The following is a 19,395-nucleotide window of genomic DNA, read 5'->3' as shown; positions in this document are numbered from 1 at the left end:
AGCAAGTGTCTCTGAGCAGTGGTGTGAATCCTCTCTCTGCTCTACTAGGCCATCCCCTCAGAACCAACAGAACCCTCTGACATCATGGACCTAAAGGAATCTTTCCTCCTTAAGGAAAACAAAAGCTTTTGTGTTACAGCAATAAGGGAAGTAACTAAGGTGGGGTATGACTTGAAAGGGATGCTGGCTCCAAAGAATCTCCCAGCCAGGACCGTTTAAAATACACATGGAGTTTTGGCTGGAATAGCCATATCTCAGATGTCAGTATTGTATACCACAGAAACAGTTGCTTAAATGATGTTCCTGAGAGAGTTGGGAAGGTAGTTAGTTACATTAGGTGTCTTGCTTTCTGTTGGGGATTGGTTTTAATGCTTTGAATTAATCTGGACCCCCAAATTAGGCATCTGCATGTTCAAATGCTTGTTCCCAATTGGTTTTTGATCGATCAATAAAGAGCCAATGGCTAATGGTTGGGCAGGCAGGAACTGGGGATTTGCATGGGCTAGGATCTGGAAGAGAGGAAGAAAGGAAACCAACAAGATCCACAGGGAGATGGATCAGATTTAGAGCTGCAGAAGGAAAATCATTCAAAATGTAGGTGAGAAGCAATTCGGCCCCAGGAAGGGCTGTCCAGAGCAACTTGGGCAGCAAAGACTAGGGGGCCACCCAGAATGAGCCAGGGCAACAAAGATAAAATATAGAATTAGAGGGTGTTAAGCCAGGAGTACTGGAAGGAAAAGTGTGCTAGCCACAGCGAGGATTAAAACTACCCAGCCTTTGAGCTAGTCAAGGCATTAGGCATATTTAAAATTAACGTGTGTGTGTGTGTGTGTGTGTGTGTGTGTGTGTGTGTGTGTGTGTGTGTGTGTATTTCATTCTGAATCCAGATAGCCCTTGGGCAGGAGCACTGAGTGATTAGCCAACTATTGCTATAGTTTCCTATATGTATCTTTTTTTAAAGTTTTATTTTATGTATATGACTATTTTGCCTATGTGTGTGTCTGGTTTTGGCAGAGGCCAGAAGAGGGTATCAAATCCCCTGGAACTGGAGGGATTGTGACCTGCCATGTAGGTGTTGTGGGTTGAATCCTGGTCCTCTGGGAGAGTAGTCAGTGCTCTTAATGGCTGAGCCCTATAATGGTTAGTTTTGTCAACTTGGCACAATCTAGTGGGAAGAAAGTCTCACTTCCAGTAAGTCTAAATCACCTATGGGTTTATCTGTGGGGTTTACTTGATTGTTTAATTGAACTAAGACCCACCCATTCCTCAATGCTGTACCATTCAAATGCTGATTTCTGTGCCCTCATATCTGGTTGCAATCTTTAGTCTAAGTATCTCCTGTCTCAATGTTTTGTAAGCTTTGCTCCCCCATTTATTCTCTATTTTGTTAATAGAAACTGATTATCCAGTTACTGGGCAGGAGAGAGACTTCCAGCTAGGGGGAGGGAGGAAGGAGAAAGAGAAAGTGGGGATTAGCCATAGGGAGAGTCCAAGAGAGACCTTGAGAAAACACCTATAGCCCAGAGAGCCAGATTGGTACTAAAATGCAAGTATCACTGAGATTTTGACTGGGAGGTAGCCAGATTGGTTTAGAGGATTAAGGTAGAGTACTATTGCTCACCTGTGGCCAGTCTCTATTATGTGGGAGCTAGCTGAGTTAAGAGATAAAGAACAAACAGCACTTATTAAAGAGCTATTGACAGTCCCATGTAAAGTACAGAAGATATTTGAGTAGATGAGTATTTCTTCTTTTTGTTCTTGACTGTGGGTGTGACAGTCTGGCTCCTGTCACCATGATCCCTCCTCAGTGTTAGACTGTAAGCACAGTAAACCTTTTCTCCCTTAAAGTTGCTTTGCTTGGGTACTTTATCACAGGAACAGAAATGAGATTAAAACTGGTGGTATATACCTGTAATGCCAAACTTCTGGAGCTAAGGTAGGGAGACGGTTGCAACTTTGAGGCTCCCCTCTGCCATACAGGGAGTATAAAGCTTGCTAGAGCTATATGGCACAGTTTTGTCTCAAGAAAAGTAAACAAACAAACAAATGAATAAATGAGAGCTGTCTTACAAGTGTCTTGAGATTATATCATTTAAAATTAAGAAGCATGGGCTCAGTGGGAAAGAGCACTTCTTCTCGTGGAGGACCTCGGTTTGGTTCCCAGCACCCGTATGGTAGCTCACAACCATCTGTAACTTAAGGAGATCTGAAGCTTTCTTCTGACCTCTGTAGGCATTGTACACATGTGATGCACATGCAAACATGCAGGCAAAATACTCACACACATAAAATTTAAAAAAAAAAACTTCAAAGTTAAGGAACACAAAAAAAGAGTTCACAATTTTTTTAAGAAAAAAATAATTTAAAAGAAGATATTTATGATTCTTCATTCTGGATAGGTATTTAAACCATTTAGGAAAGGTTTCCTATGTATGGGAACATTAGCCTCTAAGTCACAGTTGTTATCCTCAACTGATTCCTCTTTGCTAAGTGGCCATAATCCTAGGTTGGGCTTACACAGTCAAGATGAAGTACAGCACTAAGTCATTTTTCTGCTCAAGTTTAAATTGAAATGTGATGGTTGGTTGTCTCTAGTCCAGAATACTGTAGCAAATCCTGTTGTGTGTGAGACAGTCTCAGTATGTGATCGAGGCTGCTCTCAAAGTTACAATGCTGCCTTCAAGTTTACAATCCTGCCAGTGTGGCCATTTACACTACTGTCCCAGCACTTGGCAGGTAGAGGCAGGCAGATCTCGGATTGGTCAACATAATGGGTTCCAGGCCAGCCTGGGCTACCTAGTGAGACCCTGGCTCAAAAAACAAACAATTTATCTCCTCCCCACCTGCCATCTGGAACTACAGGTGAGTGCCGCAATGTCTAGCAGAAATTCCCTTTTTAGTACTTGACTGTTTATTATACATAAACCTATAAAAATTCAGTGTATGTGGGGTATCCCTGTAATCTCAGTACTTTGGAGGTGGAGGCAGAAGGAATTTCAGCTGTATATCAAGTTGAAGGCTTGTCTGGACTGTATGAAGCCTTGTGTTCAAACAGCCCCAACGACACAAATTTGTCTTTGGGTAGCAGTGGTAAGGGGCTTAGAAGTAGCATGCGTTGGGGCAGACCTCGAACCGTCCCCAGGACTACTCATCTATCTGTCTATCTATTGCTACAGACACATTTCTTAATTTGAGGAGCACAATCCTTCCACATGGCATCTTGATGTAATTGAGATATCTGGTAAGGTGTGACAACTGGATTTTCATAGCACTGTGTGGCATGTGCCTTCCTCAGACCTTATAATGACACTGGTGTATTGCTGTTTGGTGGTGGAGCAGATGTCAAAGGAGGAAGAGGAGAGAAAGTAAACTCAAGATGGGCACTACTTCTATAGATAGAACATGCATTAGTTAGTTTTCTGTTGTGATAAACACCGTGACCAAAGGCAGCTCACAGTTGCAGGGGGACAAAGTTTATAGTGACAAGGCTAGACGTGGCAGTGGGGACTGGACGCTGGCTGATCTTATGTTCATCCTCACACAGGATGTGTAGAGGAAGTGGAGCCAGGCTATGACCTCCCAAAGCCCACCCTTCACTGTCCTATTATCCTATTTCCTCCCTCAAGGCTACATCTCCTAAAAGTCTATGACCTTCCCAGACAGCGCCACCTAGGGAGCAAGTGTTCAAATGGATGAGCCGATGGAGGACATTAAGTACACAAACTAGTGATGTCTGTGTATTTGTTATTATCAAGTATTCTACAAGTATGAACAAGTATTATATACTGTACATAATTGGTTTGTAATACCTTTGCCCTGCTGCCACGCTGTAGATTCATTTACAATCGTAAGTATTGCGATGTTATCACCATCATGGTGGGTGTATTATGCTGCTACGCATCACTAGGTGACAGCAACTGTTCATCTCTGTGTTAGTCAGACTTCTTACTGATGTGACCAAACCTCTAACACACAAACCTTTTGGGGGGATACTTCATATCCAAACCATAACAAACTGCACAATAATCTTATAGGATCACTATACCATACGAGCTCTGTCACTGTGCAGTGTATGCCTGTAAATTTCCTTATCTAAAATATTTTCCCTTTGTCCTTCAAGAGTCTCATGCACTATCATTATTTATTTCACAAACTTAGGGTAGAGAAATTAATAGTAGTTCTAGTGATCCTGAACTAGCAAGAAGAGCTGTATGCACATGTGCCCAGGACACCTTAACATCTCAGAGAGTCAAGAAGGTTATAAGTCCGGGGCCATGCCTGGGAAGATTTTCTAAGATTCCAGAACTCTGATAATGCCTGCAAACCTTATCATGCCAGTTCCTTTCTATAGTCTAGCAGTTTCGATGCCTCCAAATGTTAGCAAACAGACACTTAGCTGTAGTTAAGGGTAGCAAGAAAAATGGAAGTTAGAAAGGTTGGGATACCTAGTCTCTCTTTACCTTGCGGGATGAATAACATGCTCTCCTTGACAGAGTAGCACGCGAGGCCCCTAGGCTTGAAACATAGGGGATGGGGATGAGGGGAGAGAATTCCAGTTTGAGATTTTGAGGCTAATTTCAGGAAAAGCTCCAGGGGCTGAATGGAAAACAGAGATGCTTTTCTTCTCGGAGAAGCCACTTTGTGTTCTCTCTCCTGGTTTCCTTACCTGTAACTTAGAAGTCATCTCAATTTGAGGAATGCCTTATAAGAATACTGTGATGACGAAGAAGGCCATGCATGTGAAATTCTGGCACAGTTCCTAGAACACTACCCATGCACCAGAGATTATTTCTGGCCCTGGAGTCATGTGAGGGTCATGTGAACAGAGTCCAAAGAAATTAAACCCAGCTATATGGAAAGGGATAGCTGTAGACTGCATTCATATTTGAAACTGTGGTTTTGGGTTAGAAAAAATTTTATATCCAAATTTTTATAGCTGGGCTAGGGGCATTGCTCAGAGGCATAGATCACTTGCCTAGCAGTCTCTGGGTTCTTGAATTGGATGCCTAGCATTGTGGAACCAACAAGCCAGCCAATAAAACCAAAGCAAAGTGATGTAGCCATTGAGCAGTGTATTGGGAATCCACACTTAGATCCCTTTGCCCCATGAGACAAATTTTTAAGTTTTCCTTGGAGTGTTTGCTATCTCTCAATACAAATGTTAACATAAATAAAACTTTGTTTCAAAGATCCCAGTTCAGGACTTGCCCTATTACTATGAGAAGACACCATGACCAAGGCTTATTGAAGAAAGTATTTAATTGGGGTTATGCTTACAGTTTCAGAGGGTGAGTTCATGACCATCATGCTGTGGAACATGGCAGCAGGCATGATGCTGGAGCAGGATCACAGAGCTTACATATGATCCACAAGTTGGAGACAGAGATCAAGAGACTGGGCCTGGCCTGGGCTTTTAAACCTCAAAGCTCACCTTGAGTGACCCATCTCCTCCAACCAGGCCATACCTCCTAATTCTTCCTAAATAGTAGCACCAACTAGGGATCAATCATTAAAATATACGAGGCTTTGGAGTTGTCTTAGTTAGGGTTCGATTGCTGTCAAGAGACATCATGACCAAGGCAACTCTTACAAAGGACAACATTTAATTGGGGCTAGCTTACAGGTTCAGAAGTTCAGTCCATTATCATCCCGGTGGGAAACATGGTAGTGTCAGGCAGGTGCGGCAAGGGAGGAGCTGAGAGGTCTATATCTTGCTCCAACTGCAGCTAGGAAAGGACTGTCTCTTTCATACTGCCTGGAGCTTCAAAGCCCACTTGTCCAGTGACACACTTCCTCCAACAAGGCCACGCCTCCTAACAGTACCACTCCCTATGGGCCAGGCAGACTCAAACCGCCACAGGAGCCATTTTCATCCCCATCACCAAGGAGATGCAATCAACAAAATAACACACAGTCAGTTAGCATTATGGATTTACTTTACACATTCACATTAGATGGGGAAGCCATTATGTAGGCAATCATATACATTTATTCCATCTTTGGGTCAGCCAACACTCCTCATTTTTTTCTTTTTTTATCTTTAATCTTTTTTTTAAAACAGTTCAGTCATTATCCCCCTCCCTGTCTGCCCTCTGTCCGTTCCTCATTCCATTCCTTCTCCCTCATCTCCAAGAGGATGTCCTCACTCCCCCACACCCCCTCCTACCCCACCACACTTACCTCCTCATTCCCTGTAGCCTCATCTCTCTCTCACTGAGGGTTAGGTGCATCTTCTTTCACTGAGACCAGACCAGGAAGTCCTCTGCTGTCTATGTGTTGGGAGCCTCATATTAGCTGGTGCATCCTGCCTGGTTGGTGGCTCAGTGTCTGAGAGATCTTGGGGGTCCAGGTTAGTTGCATCTTCTGGTCTTCCTATGAGGTTGTCCTCCTCCTCAATATTTTCCAATCTTCCTCTAATTGAATCGCAGGAGTCCCCAGCTTCTGTCCATTGGTTGGGTGTAAGTATCTGTATCTGACTCTTTTAGCCATTTGTTGGGCCTCTTGGAGGGCAGTCATGCTAGGCTCCCCTCTGTAAGCATACCAGAGCATTAGTAACAGTGTTAGACCCTGGGGGCCTCCCATTGAACTGGGTCCCAATTTGGGCCTGTCACTGGGCCTCCTATCCCTCAGTCTTGTCTCTTTATTGTCCCTGATGTTCTTTTAGACAGGAACAATTCTGGGTCAGTGTTTTTGACTACCATCCTTCATCTTTAAGTTCTGCTAACTACTATATTTTTTAAAACAGAAAATGTATTGTGTGTGTGTGTGTGTGTGTGTGTGTGTGTGTGTGTATGCCAGGTGTGTACAGGTACCAACAGAAGTTAGAAGAGGGCATCTGATCACTTAGAGCTAGAGTAATAGGTAATTGTAAGCTGTCTGATGAAGCTGTTGGGGGTCAAACTCAGGTCCTCTGGAAGAGCTATAACGGCTCTTAACTGGTGAGTCATAGCTCCAGCCCAGAGGTGGTTGGTCATTGTCCCCACTCCCTCTGTGTCAATGTGCTTTAAAGAGAAGTGGAAAAAACTGTGCTTTGACAGGGGAAGAAAGTCTGGGGGCATGGCTGCTAGGGGCATGCCTGTTCCTACAGGCTATGGTTTCTACAGGGCTTGCTTTTAAGGAGCCCACAGCCTGGCTTTCTGTATCCACTGACTCAGAACACTGATGGTGCTTTGGTTCTGAAAATATTCTTGTCCAGGGCTAAAACTTTTAGCCCTCCTTCATGACAGAGGCCTGAGATCTCAGTCAGCAGCAAGGTGGGGAGGAGAGAGAAGCCATAGTCTGGCCAGGCCTTTAGTTTAAATCATCATCTGTCCAGACAGGACAAAGAGCACACCTCCATGTGCTTCCTTCAATGTTTCTGAGAGATTCTGCCAAAGGTTTTTCATCATGCTTTGAAGCAATTTTTAAAAAGAAGGAAAAAACAAAACAAAACAAAAAAACCACAAAGAGAGGTGACTAATTCTGTGGGGAATTTTTGCCTTTAATGTTCTTCTCTAAGTATTCTGGTACTAAGTTGGATCTCCCAATGGCACACATAAAGTAGAGCCCAGATGAGCTGTAATTCATTCCAGACACATAACTATCTACAATACCATAGTATACCATTTATAAAAATGTTGTTCTCCAAGATAGGGGGATTTCTCTGTGTAGTCCTGGCTGTCCTGGCTACTCTCTCTCTGTAGACCAGGCTGGCCTCAAACTCAGAGATCCTGTCTCTACCTCCTGAGTGCTGAGCTTAAAAGCCTGTGCCACCACTACCTGGCTAAAAGATATAGTTTCACCTGTAAAACAGGAGTGTAAACAACCTCATAAAGATTACAAGACAGTGTATACAAAGTGAGTAACATCATTTACTTAGGAATCTTGATAGGGTCTCATAGCTCAGGCTGGCCTTGAATTTCAAGGATGATAACCTTGAACTTTTCACTCCCTGCCTTTACCTTCCTGGTACTCGTATACTCCCTACTACACCTGCTTTATAGGGTGTTAGGGATTGACTTCAGAGCTTTGTCCATGCTACTTGGGCAGTCTACCAGCTTTGCTACATCTCCAGCCTGAAAAGAACTATTTTCAACATATAGTTCTATCAGGAATCTCATCCTTACTGTGCTGACTTTAGTATGTGGTTGTGGGAGCAAACCCAGTATTTTGGCATGCTTAGCATTTGGTATATATGCTCCTGAGTGATGCTCCTAGCCTTCTCTGATATCATCTGATAAGACTTTGCTTTTGAGATCACAGAGTCAAGCTGTTGACTATTCACAGGAGTGGTGTAAACATTCTTGATATTAATTCTCAAGGAAGGGATTAGGGCCTACCATTAGGAAGCTGGAATTAGATGACAGTAGTAGGTGCCTCTTCCTCACTGTCCCTTGTCTGGGGCTCCAGGATATGTGGAGGTCACATCTGCTTAGTGAGGCTTGATTATGGCAAAGTAGAAACCAAGAAGGGCCAGCTGAAAGCTCGTGAGCCGTGTTATGAGATACTGCACGCCCTTCATACAGGCAGCAGGTTGTAGCAGTGCTGAGTACTGTGGGGATAGCTCATTCCTGTGTGCATTTGAAACACTTGGGGGAGTGAACTCTTTTGAGTGGAAGATCAATTTAAGAAGAGAGATAGGGTTTGATCTTCCAATAGTCCTTCATAAATGAAACCTACTGTTTTGATCCACAGTGAATTTCTTTGCAAGCTTACTAACCTATTAAGATTTCCACCATAGTCAATGTTTTACTGCTGTGAAGAGACACCATGACTACAGTAATTTTAAAATAAAATTTACTTATTTTATATGAGTGCACTGTCATTGTCTGCAAACATACTAGAAGAGAGCATCAGAACCCATTACAGATGGTTGCGAGCCACCATGTGGTTGCTGGGAACTGAACTCAGGACCTCTGGAAGAGCAGTGAGTGTTCTTAACCTCTGAGCCATCTCGGCTGCCTCGACAGTAACTCTTTCAAAGAAAAACATTTAATTGGGGCTGGCTTACAGTTTCAGAGGTTTAGTCTGTTATCTTCATGGTGGGAAACATGGCTGCCTAAAGGCAGATGTGGTTCTGGAGAGGTAGCTAAGAGCTCTACATCCCGATTGTCAGGCAGTAGGAAAGAGAGACACTGGGCCTGGTTGGAGTGTTTGAAACCCCAAAGCAGACCCCCCAGTGATACACTTCTTTCAACAAGACCACACTGTCTAATGCCTGTCATCTAGCAACCACTCTCTAATGACAAAGCATTCAAATATATGAGGCTGTGGGGACCTGTTCAAACCATTGTGTTGTTGGTCTCAGGTTTTTGCTGAGCTTCACTTTGTTGTGAGAGGTGTGGCAGAGAACTTTTCCTGGCGCTCCTGCTGGTCCTGGGCACTCCCACTGACTTGTGCTTATTCAGGAGGAGGCCTGGCTATGTCTGCTAGATTGTGCCACCACTGCTGATTTGGGTTTGTTATCCTGACTCTACTCAGTTGGACGGCTGGTGCATTGTGAAGTGTCTTTGAGCGGATTGAGCTGCCGATGCTGATTCCTGTGAACTGAACTGCTGATTTCCTGACAACACAGATGGGATTTGTTCCAAAGAACTATTTCTGAACAGATCCACTTTCCCCGTATCCTAATAACCTTTCTTTTCCACTACCTCCGATGGGTAGTGGGCTAGAAAGGAGGTTAAAGCATTAAAGAACCCATATTAAAAGTAGGTTTTGAAAAAAATTAAGCCTACGTTAACCAAGGTGAAAAATTAAAATATGCTCCAATGAGGCTAGGTACTGTGGATATGGGTAAGATCTGTCTCGTTTTCAAAGTTGGAGGGGAAGTATTAGCTAACATATTCTGTCTTTTCTTTTTTTAAATTTGGCTTTTTGTTATAGGGTCTTGGAATGTAGTCCAGTCTGACCTTGAACTTTCAGGAATCCTCTTGTCCCACCCTCCCAAGTGCTGTGACTACAGGTGTGAATTGCCAAACCTAGCTCAACCGTTTGTTAACTATCTAAGATCCAAGCCTTTTGGCTGTAGTTTCTTTTTACTAGTGCCTAGGGTTTTATGAATGGTAAGCATGTATCTTTTATTGCTGAATAAAATTTCCACCCTCAGGCTGACCTTGAACTCACTGTCATATGAGGATGACCTTGAACTCTTGATCCTCCTGCCTCCATCTCTGGACTACAAATGTGATCTCCCATACCTGAATTGATGGTATTGTTTTACATTTTCAAGAGGAATTCAAAAAAGTGCAGATTAATATGATTTAGAATAACTAAAATGAAATACTTCATTAGTTTAGTAGAATGTACAACATATTGAGAGGGGAGTTACAGAGAAATTTGTCTAGCTTTTAAAATGTTAACTAAGTATATGTTACAAATGCTTATGTAAGGATTCCATTTTATTACCATGTGCTGACAATACTTTTACTGATACAAAAATATAATGCAAGAGGGAAATCTGTTTTATAGTAACTTGAATCTGAGAGGCTTGGAAAAGTCATTGAGATTACTAACCTGTCTTCATTTTTAAGACCTATATTATTTCAGATTAGATGTCAGCAGGTACATCCAAAGTTCTAGATACTCATGAAGAAAGGCATGGGCATGTACATGTGAAGCTCTAGATACTCATGAAGGAAGACATGGGCATGTGCATGTGAAGCTCTAGATACTCATGAAGACATGGGCATGTACATGTGAAGCTCTAGATACTCATGAAGGAAGACATGGGCATATGAAGCTCTAGATACTCATGAAGGCTGAACAGAAGCATCACTTGAGCTCAGGAATTTAAGACCAGCCTGGGCTCCTAAAGAGAATCCTTCCTTGTACAAAAAAGTAAAGACACAAACTACACACACACACACACACACACACACACACACACCTCTCACACACAATTCCAGTCAGAATGTTCCAGTGTATAGCACAACTTTACCGGCTGTAAATGTATGTGGTAGAAACAAGTACATAAAATAAAAGCACTATAAACCATTTGAAAACTCTGACTATAGGACCACTGAGGAAGAGGCAGAGAAAGACTTAAGGGGCAGGTGACCTTGAGGATCATCTGCAATTCGTTCTCTTCCTTCCCATACTTGCTGCAATGTCCTTCATTTTCAAGGAGAGTAAGGGGGAGCACATAGACTGTAAATATTAATATGAGTGCTGATTACTCCTCCATATTTTGGGGTGATATATTTACTGTGCACATTTGAGTTCATCTTAGAAGTATTTCTTAATATGCACCATTTTCTAATTATTTCTAAAAATGTTTTAATGGAGAATACAGCTGGTCTTCTCTGAGGGTTTATTCTGAGATTACAGAAGCTCAATGAGTAAAAACTAGTAATAAAAAATACTGAGATGTAAAGTGAATAAAGAAATTAATAAAAAATTAGGAGAAACCCAAAATTAAATATAATACCCTGCATTTTAAAGGCCTCAACATTTGATTACTTTTATAAAAAAATTTAAGTACACAAGTACCATGAAATATCACTAAAGATTAAAACTAGATATTCATTTGAGTCACATTGTTAGACATTTAGACTGTTTTTTAAAAAGAATATATCCTAATATTCGGAGCTTATCCATAAAATAACAAAACATGCGATAGCCAAGTTTCTCAGGACTCAAAATTCTCATTGCAAGGTCATGCCAAATTACACCATCAACATATCAATGTGTGTAACGCTGAGAACGGACCGGCAATTTATCTGTTGCTATGAGAACATTATTTTGTATCAGAAATTGCAGCCTTGGCGACGCAGTGTTTGTGTCTATTTTGCACATGTTTTTCTACAAGTCCTCTTCCCCTGCGATCCCAGGGAGAGGCTTGGCTTCCTCCAGTTCCCTGACTTGCAGTGTGGCTAAGCTTAGGAGAGGGTGACGCCGGAGAGCCACAAGGCCTGGCGCGGGTGGGGTAGGAATGGGCGGAGGCTTTTCGGTGAGGCACCCGGTAATACGCAGGGGCCACCAGGTCTGCACCCGGTTCTAGGGCGCATCTGATACGGCGAAGGAAAAAAAAGCTAAATAAAATAAGTAATTAAATAGATAAATAAATAAATAAATAAAGAAGGCACGCTACGCTCCTGGCAGCACAGTCAGGCCAAGGCCGGCTCCGGAGCCTTATTAATAAATGACTCCCCTAGGCCCAAAGAACGCCGGCCTCGGTTCTAGGGGGGTGGGGAGGTCGAGGGGCTTCCTCCGCCAGGTCCAGCTCGCGCGTCCCGCAGGGTTTGTGATGGGTATCCCAGGCGACGGCTCCGCTCCAAGATGGCGGAGGAAAAGGACTCCGGAAATACAGGTAGGGTCGTGGACCAGGGTGCCACGACGTCGCCGCTGTGCCTGAGGAAGCGCGGCCAGGCCTCCATCTTGAGCCCCTTGGCGGGCGGACGGTGGGCAGAGGAGCCGCGCCAGCCAGCGTCCCCGCTGTCCTCCCGGCCCCGCTCCTCCGCCTCGGCCGCCCCGCCCTCCCTTCCCCTTGAGAGAACTGCGCGGGCCGCTGCTGTGGCCCACGCCAGGGAGGCTCATAATGGCGTCCTTGTCTCTGGTACCTCCAAGCCCCGTGAGGGTGCCGGCCACGATCTGGGTTGTGGGTACCCGGAGGGCGGCCTCACGGAGGACCGGAGCTGGCGCAAGAACCAGGCGGGATCCTCTGTGGCCCTGCCGAAACCCCGCCCAGCCCGGCCCCAGGAGCTGGCCGCCTCCATCTTGCCTCCTCCTCCGCAGAGCGCGGCCTCCAAATCAGACTGGGCCGTGGCTGCCCAGGTCGCCCGAGAGCCTTGCTTTAGGCACACGTACCCAATAAATCACTTTAAGGACAGAAGGAAAACTCAGCCGGGACCTGTCCGATCGCTTAGACCCGCCAGTTACCCGCGAGGCCTCAGGGGATCGGAAAAACTCATGACCCACGTTGAACTGCAAGACCTTTTGAGTTGTTGGTAACCCTGCAGAATAACTTAAAACCGGACCCGTGGTTATCATCTAGTGACTCAACAGCCATTACGTGATAATTGACAAAATCACCACGAAATAAATAAGCAAGCCCTAAAATAGTAAAGGGCAAACATTGGAAAAAGTGAAAATAACACTCCATCTTTGTTGCATTTTGATCACCACACACCCTGTCGACCTCCCCCTTCCTCCCTGTTTGGAACAAAGTAGTTAGGTTAACAACTAATTTTTACATGAAATGTTTAGTCATCGTCATGGTGATTACAGAAAACCAGCAGGGAGACACGAGAGCATGCTAGAAATCTGCTTACTGAAACTGGGAAACCCGCGATTTATAGATGGTAAAATTAATTTTAGAAGGTGAGATTGTAGTATAGACTTTTAACTCTACTAAGGTATAAAGATTTTGTGGTGCTTCTTTAGAAGTGGAAGGTTTGTTCTACTTTTTTGTTGATTTTGCAAAGAATATGAAGTTAGAGGGCAGGGAGATCAGGGAGGTGTTGGGGGAGGGGAAAGGATATGATCAAAATATTTATGAAAAATGTTTTAGATTTAAAAAAAAGCTTCTCCCAAAATTATTTTTTATTGAATTAAACGTTTATATACCCCCGCAAAAAAAAAAAAAAAAAAAAAAAAAAAAAAAAAAAAAAAAAAAAAAAAGAAAGAAAGAAAAAGAAAAAGAAAAAGGGAAAAACATTAGGAGATGAATTAGTTTTTAAAATCAATTTATTTTATGAGCATTGGTGCATTATTGCCTTCATAAATGTCTGTGTGAGGTTGTCAGATCCCCTGGAACTGGAATTGCAGACAGTTGTGAGCCGCCATGTGGGTTCTGGGAATTGATCCAGGGTCCTGTGGAAGAGCAGTTAGTGCTCTTACTAACCTCTGAGCCATCTTTTTTTTTTTTTTTAAACAAAATCTCAGTCATTTGATTTTACCAGTGAAAACCCAGGAGCCAGACACTGCTGAAAGAGGGTAGAGAGGTAGAGAAAGCACACAGCGGACCTTCCTCCTCAGCCAGTGTCCCAGACATTGTTCTTTACTCCCTGTCATGGTTGCTTGTCTACCTCTGGACTTATGGTTGACTTCATTTAATCCTGTTAACAGTATCTAAGCAGAATGTGCTAAAGTGGAGCCACACCACAACTAGAGACAGATTTTTCTGTAAATAACACAATAGCGGCTCACATTGTGAACAAATATCCATTGCTCTAGCCCCTATCTTTTTTTTTCCCTAGTCTTATTTAGGGTAGCATTGGAGTATACTGTAGATTTTTACAATTTAAAATTTTACACACACACACACACACACACACACACACACACACAGAGGGAGAGGGAGAAAGAGTGAGAGAGAGAATGTGTGTGTGTGTGTGTGTGTGTGTGTGTGTGAGAGAGAGAGAGAGAGAGAGAGAGAGAGAGAGAGAGAGAGAGAGAGAGAGAGATGGAATCTCACCTTGTAGCTCTCTGGTTGGTCTGGAGCTCCCAGGCCTCCACCTGACTCTGCATCTGAGTGAGTGCTTAAATGTGTGTCACCATGCCCAGCCTCATTTTTTTTCTTTTACAATTTTTATCCCTACTTAAAAGAGAGACAGAGGCAGACAGAATTTCTATTTCTTTAGAAATAAGTTTAGGAGGAGAAACAGTTCAGTCTGCAACTAACTGTGGAAGTAGTGGCTGTGGAAGTAAAGCTGGATTTCATATATTCAATTTCTTATGTATTTAATGCTTGCTTCATGGAAAGTAGTCTGGTGAATGTTAAACCTGACAACTGTGAGGAGAAAGACCAAATCCATAGTTGTCCATTTGAGACAAGCTTTATTAAATACTGGCCAGCAAGGTGGGCATTGGCCAGGTCCAAATGTGGGATTCCCAGAGAAGTGGTGATGATGAATTATCAGGTGCCTGTAAAGGCCAAATCCACAAGGTTTCGTACTTTCCACCTTGGTTCTTTAGTGGTAAGCATACATTCTGACTTACTTCCTATGTATCTCCGGTCTGGGTCGGATCAGGCACAGCCTGTGCAGTTGGGACAATAAACTTTGGTTATTGAAGTGGAACAAGTGATTTATTATCTTACAAAAACAACTTCCCTCTGCATTCCAGGGAGTTATCTGTCCTTGGGTAGTTTGGGATTAAAGCTCAACTTTAGCCCTTTCTTGAGGGCAAAACGAAGAAGGCATTGTCTTTGTCCTCCCAGAAGGTGTTATCAGTAAGGGAGATAAGAGAGGAAGAAATGGAAAACAAGAAGTCCAGAGGAGCAATCAGAGGAAGTGGGGTGGGCAAAATAAGATCATCAAGGCACACCCTCCAGGATCCTGCTTCCTCCGGAGACCTCATTTCACAGTTCTGTTCACATTTTTGAATTTATCAGTAGATTAAAACCCTCTGAAATATATATAGAGGTATCCATTCAAGTGGATGATCGGGATTAAGAATGGACTGGGGCCTGTAGAAGAGACCACAGGACTTTAATCCGAGCCATTGGGAGGCAGAGGCAGGCACTCTCTGAGTTCAGGAGAGCCTAGTTAGTCTACAAAGCCAGTTCCAGAACAGCCAGGACTGCACAAAGCAACTGTTTCACAAAACCAAACCAAACCATAAAAGAAAAAAAAGTGATTTGGGATTCTCATGTACTTAAAAAATACTTTCTGTGTGGTTATTTATGTTGATGTTATATTTCCCTGTAGCTTCTTTTCTGTTTGAATAGCATAATTTTCTTTTTTCTAGATTAATTTTTTTTGTAATTAGCTAAAAAGCAAATGAATTTAAAAATGTAAAACCAAGTTAATTTTAAGTCATTTCTTTTTTTTTGTACTGAAAGAATGTTTAAAATGTGATACAAAAAGCTTCTCTTTTTAAAGTTTTATTATTTCTTTGAAGTTTCCTTAGCATTTTTGTTTGAAGTTTTTTTCCCCTTTCAATTTGTTTTGTTTGTTTAAGTGGATGGTTCATAAAGTTGTCAATTGGTTGGAGCTTTTAATCCCAACGTTCATGTCTCCTAGAGGATTTTACACAATACTAGAAGTACTTCTGTTTGTAATTAGAATTAGGCAGCCAACTGCTTAGGTATAGAATTGTAACTTCAGGCAGACCAGAGATATTAAAAAGGTGTCAGTTTTCTTTCTTTCTCTCTTTTTTTCTCTTTCTTTCTTTCTTCCTTCCTTTCTTTCTTTCTCTCTCTCTCTCTTTCTTTCTTTCTCTCTCTCTTTCTCTCTTTCTCTCTCTTTCTCTTTCTTTCTTTTTTTAAAAGAATTTATTTATTTTATGTAGTGAGTACATAAGACTACCTCTGGTGGTCTTAGACACACCAGAGGAGGGCATCCAATCCCATTACAGATGGTTGTGAGCCACCATGTGTTTAGTGGGATTTGAACTCAGGACCTCTGGAAGAACAGTCTGTGTTCTTAACCGCGGAGTCATCTCTCCAGCCCGTGAACCCCTTTCAAATTTATTTTTTTCTGTACTAAATTATTACTTGATATTTTGCATTCTTTGATATAATTACTTGGAAAAATTACTAGTCCAATTAGAGGAGGTTTTACATGTTTTGTGTGTTAAAAAAATTCTTTGTATGGTACCACTTTGAAGTCAAAACATTTAGAAATCTAAATAAGATGTTGGGGAGAGGGCTGGAGAGATAGTTCAGTGATTAAGAGTACTGATTGCTCTTCCAGAGGTCCTGAGTTCAATCTCCATCAACCACATGTTTGTCACAACCATCTGTAGTGTAATCTGATAACCTCTTCTGGTGTGTCTGAAGATAGGTACAGTGTTTTCATATTTCATATAAAATAAAATAAATAATTTAAAACTTCATAGGTAAGAGTTCTTACTGCACATGCAGGAGGCCCCGAGTTCACATCTTAGGGCCCATGTAAAAAGCAGGACATTACTGCATGTGCATTCCAAACCTCTACATTCTAGGGTCAGGGACAAGAGGATCCCTGGGGCTTCTGCCTCCAGCCTAGTTCCAGATTTAGTGAGAGACCCTGCCCTGTCTGAAAAGATTAAGACAGGGTGAAATACAGGAGAACACCAGTGTCTTCTCTCGGGTCTCTACATATGTACATAGTTGTATACATATAACACACACACACACATATATGAGAAAGGCAGATTGAAATAGAGAAAATAGAGAAGTTAAAAGTGAACTTTTGTGTGTGGACTTATTTTTTTTTTCCTGTTGATTATATGCTAAAGACTACAGTTAACAAAGGTGAGCTTTGGAGGGAGACCTGTATGTTATCTTTCTCAAACTACAACCTTCTGATCTTAGCCTAGGTACTAAACCTAAGGAGCCTCAGATTCCTCAAATATAAAGCAAAGAGAATTATACTTGTGTATGTTGTGTTAAGGATAGTATCTTCTCTTCTCTTTCCTTTCTTCCCTTTCCTTCCTCCCTCCCTTCCCCTCTCTCCCTCTCTTCCTCCCTCCCTCCCTCTCTCTCTTTCTTTCTTCTTTTTTTGAGACAGTAGTCCCACCTGTTCTACAGCTCTCTGTAGACCAGGCTAGCTTTGAGGCCTTTACCAATCTCTGCCTGCCTCTGCCTCCCTAGCACTGTGATTAAAGGTATGGAGCATCACACCTAGTGGATGGTGTCTTCTAGTCCTTGTATGGTTCCAGTACCCATGGTGCTTGGCGTAAAAATGCTGAGAAAGCAGGAAGCACTCTGCATTTTAGGGCCTGGTGGTTACTAGTATGTGCTTGACATGAAATTTCAGGGTGATAAAAACAAACCTAAGTCTTGTTGTTGATCACACATAAAGCATTTGTTCATATTTCTAAGGCCACTTAATAATCATTCTTCCTGTTTTAGGCAACTAAACAGAGAAGTAGAAACAAATTTTTAAAGGTTTACCCTTCTATGCACTTCACATCTCTTTTATTTAGAGACAGGACTTGAAGATAGTTGGCACAGCTTATGGTAGGAGATGGTGTGCCATAGGGTGATTATTATCTCTCAAACAGTAGACAGCACATTCTGGGTTCAATTTTTTCAGCTGTCAGTAATGTCTGTTTCTGTGGATAGCTGTCAGTGAGATTCTCATATTATATGACTCTTTGATTTCCTTTGATCTAAAGTAGTATTTTTGGGATTCTTTCTTTTTTAAGATTTATTTATTTAATGTATGTGAGTACACTGTTGCTGTCTTCAGACACACCTGAAGAGGGCATCAGATCCCATTACAAATGGCTGTGAGCCACCATGTTGTTGCTGGGAATTGAACTCAGGACTTCTGGAAGAGCAGTTAGTGCTCTTAACCACTGAGCCATCTCTCCAGCCTGAGGGGTTTCTTTGTTATATTGTCAACACTGATTGGTTCAGAAAGAGTTTGCATCATTAGACATTTATAGCTTTCTTATATTTCTATGGTTCTTACCTCTATTTGGAGCCAGCTTCTTATATGGCAGAGAAATGATAAGCTATAAAATGAAGAATACATTGTTCAGTCAGTCTGTCTTGTTCCCTGTCTTTTCAACAGGGTCTTATAGCCTAGGCTGGCCTTGAATTTGATAGGTGGCCAAGGGTGACCTTGATGCTCTCATGCTCCTGAATCTATACCCCAAGTGCTAATATTTCATGCACATTTCATGGTACATAGTTTTAGTGTATGCAGTCCTGGGAAAGCCAAGCAGGACTTCATGAACTGTAGGCAAGTACTCTACCAAGAGAGCCACATCTTTAGACCCTCAGTTTCTTGACATGCTGTTTTGCATCTATTGGATTACTGCAGAAATCTTTAATTATAACCAATTAACTGGTTTATTTGGATATGAATTATTTACCTAGAACTCTCATTTGCATTGTTTTAGAATAGTCAGAATTCTCTAGCAAAGTAAACTAGGCAGTCTTTTTTCTTCCATGTTTTTTTTTTTTTTTTTTTTTTTTTTTTTTTCTGGCTACATGTTTGATAGCACCTTTTATGCATGCTTCCTTATGGGGAGTGATTTATTTGCTAGTCTTATAAGCAACATTCTAGCCTGGGCATGTGTTATTTCTTCATCCTATACTTAGTTAATAATACTTGTTTGTAGCTCAGAGCATGAACTCTACAGTAAAATGTATGAGCTGGGAACTTAAGGATTCTAACCTCTTCACATGTTAAGTGAGTGTAGCAGAACTACTTTGTTCAGTGACAGAACATGCAGCAAAGAACTTCATGTATCATTGGAGCTCTATAAATGCTCTGTGTTCGCACTGTGCTCATTGAGAAATAAAAAGAGGTTGGCCTTGTCCTCATTGAGATTGCTTACTGTTGAGGGAACCATTACAAAATTATGTAATTATTTAATTACATTTAAGATAAATTATTCAAAAACCTCAAGGCTACAGCAAAGGAACATGGAGGTAATTTTTTCTTACTTCAGGAGCTTTGGATGTGACATTTCCATCTGCTGAAAAGCAGTTGGCTGAAATTCAAAAGTTTGAAGCAAAACAAAAGACAAAACTCATAA

The 19,395-nt window shown here is 42.1% G+C and overlaps 1 protein-coding gene across 1 annotated transcript in view; it reads left to right on the top strand.

Annotated features, from left to right (window-relative positions):
* Positions 1-11,741: 11,741 nt before the first annotated feature.
* DRC8 (dynein regulatory complex subunit 8) overlaps positions 11,742-19,395 on the top strand; it is an 80,941-nt gene continuing 73,287 nt past the window's right edge. Inside the window, exon 1 of the mRNA XM_080919396.1 lies at positions 11,742-12,286. Within this exon, the coding sequence (XP_080775522.1) occupies positions 12,256-12,286 (31 nt within the window). The 5' untranslated portion in view covers positions 11,742-12,255. The remainder of the gene's footprint in view (positions 12,287-19,395) is intronic.

Source organism: Micromys minutus, assembly GCF_963924665.1.
Source record: "Micromys minutus genome assembly, chromosome: 1".
Classification (NCBI taxonomy): Eukaryota; Metazoa; Chordata; class Mammalia; order Rodentia; family Muridae; genus Micromys; species Micromys minutus.
Note: the sequence above shows the minus strand (reverse complement) of the source record. Positions and strands in the feature narration are given on the sequence as shown.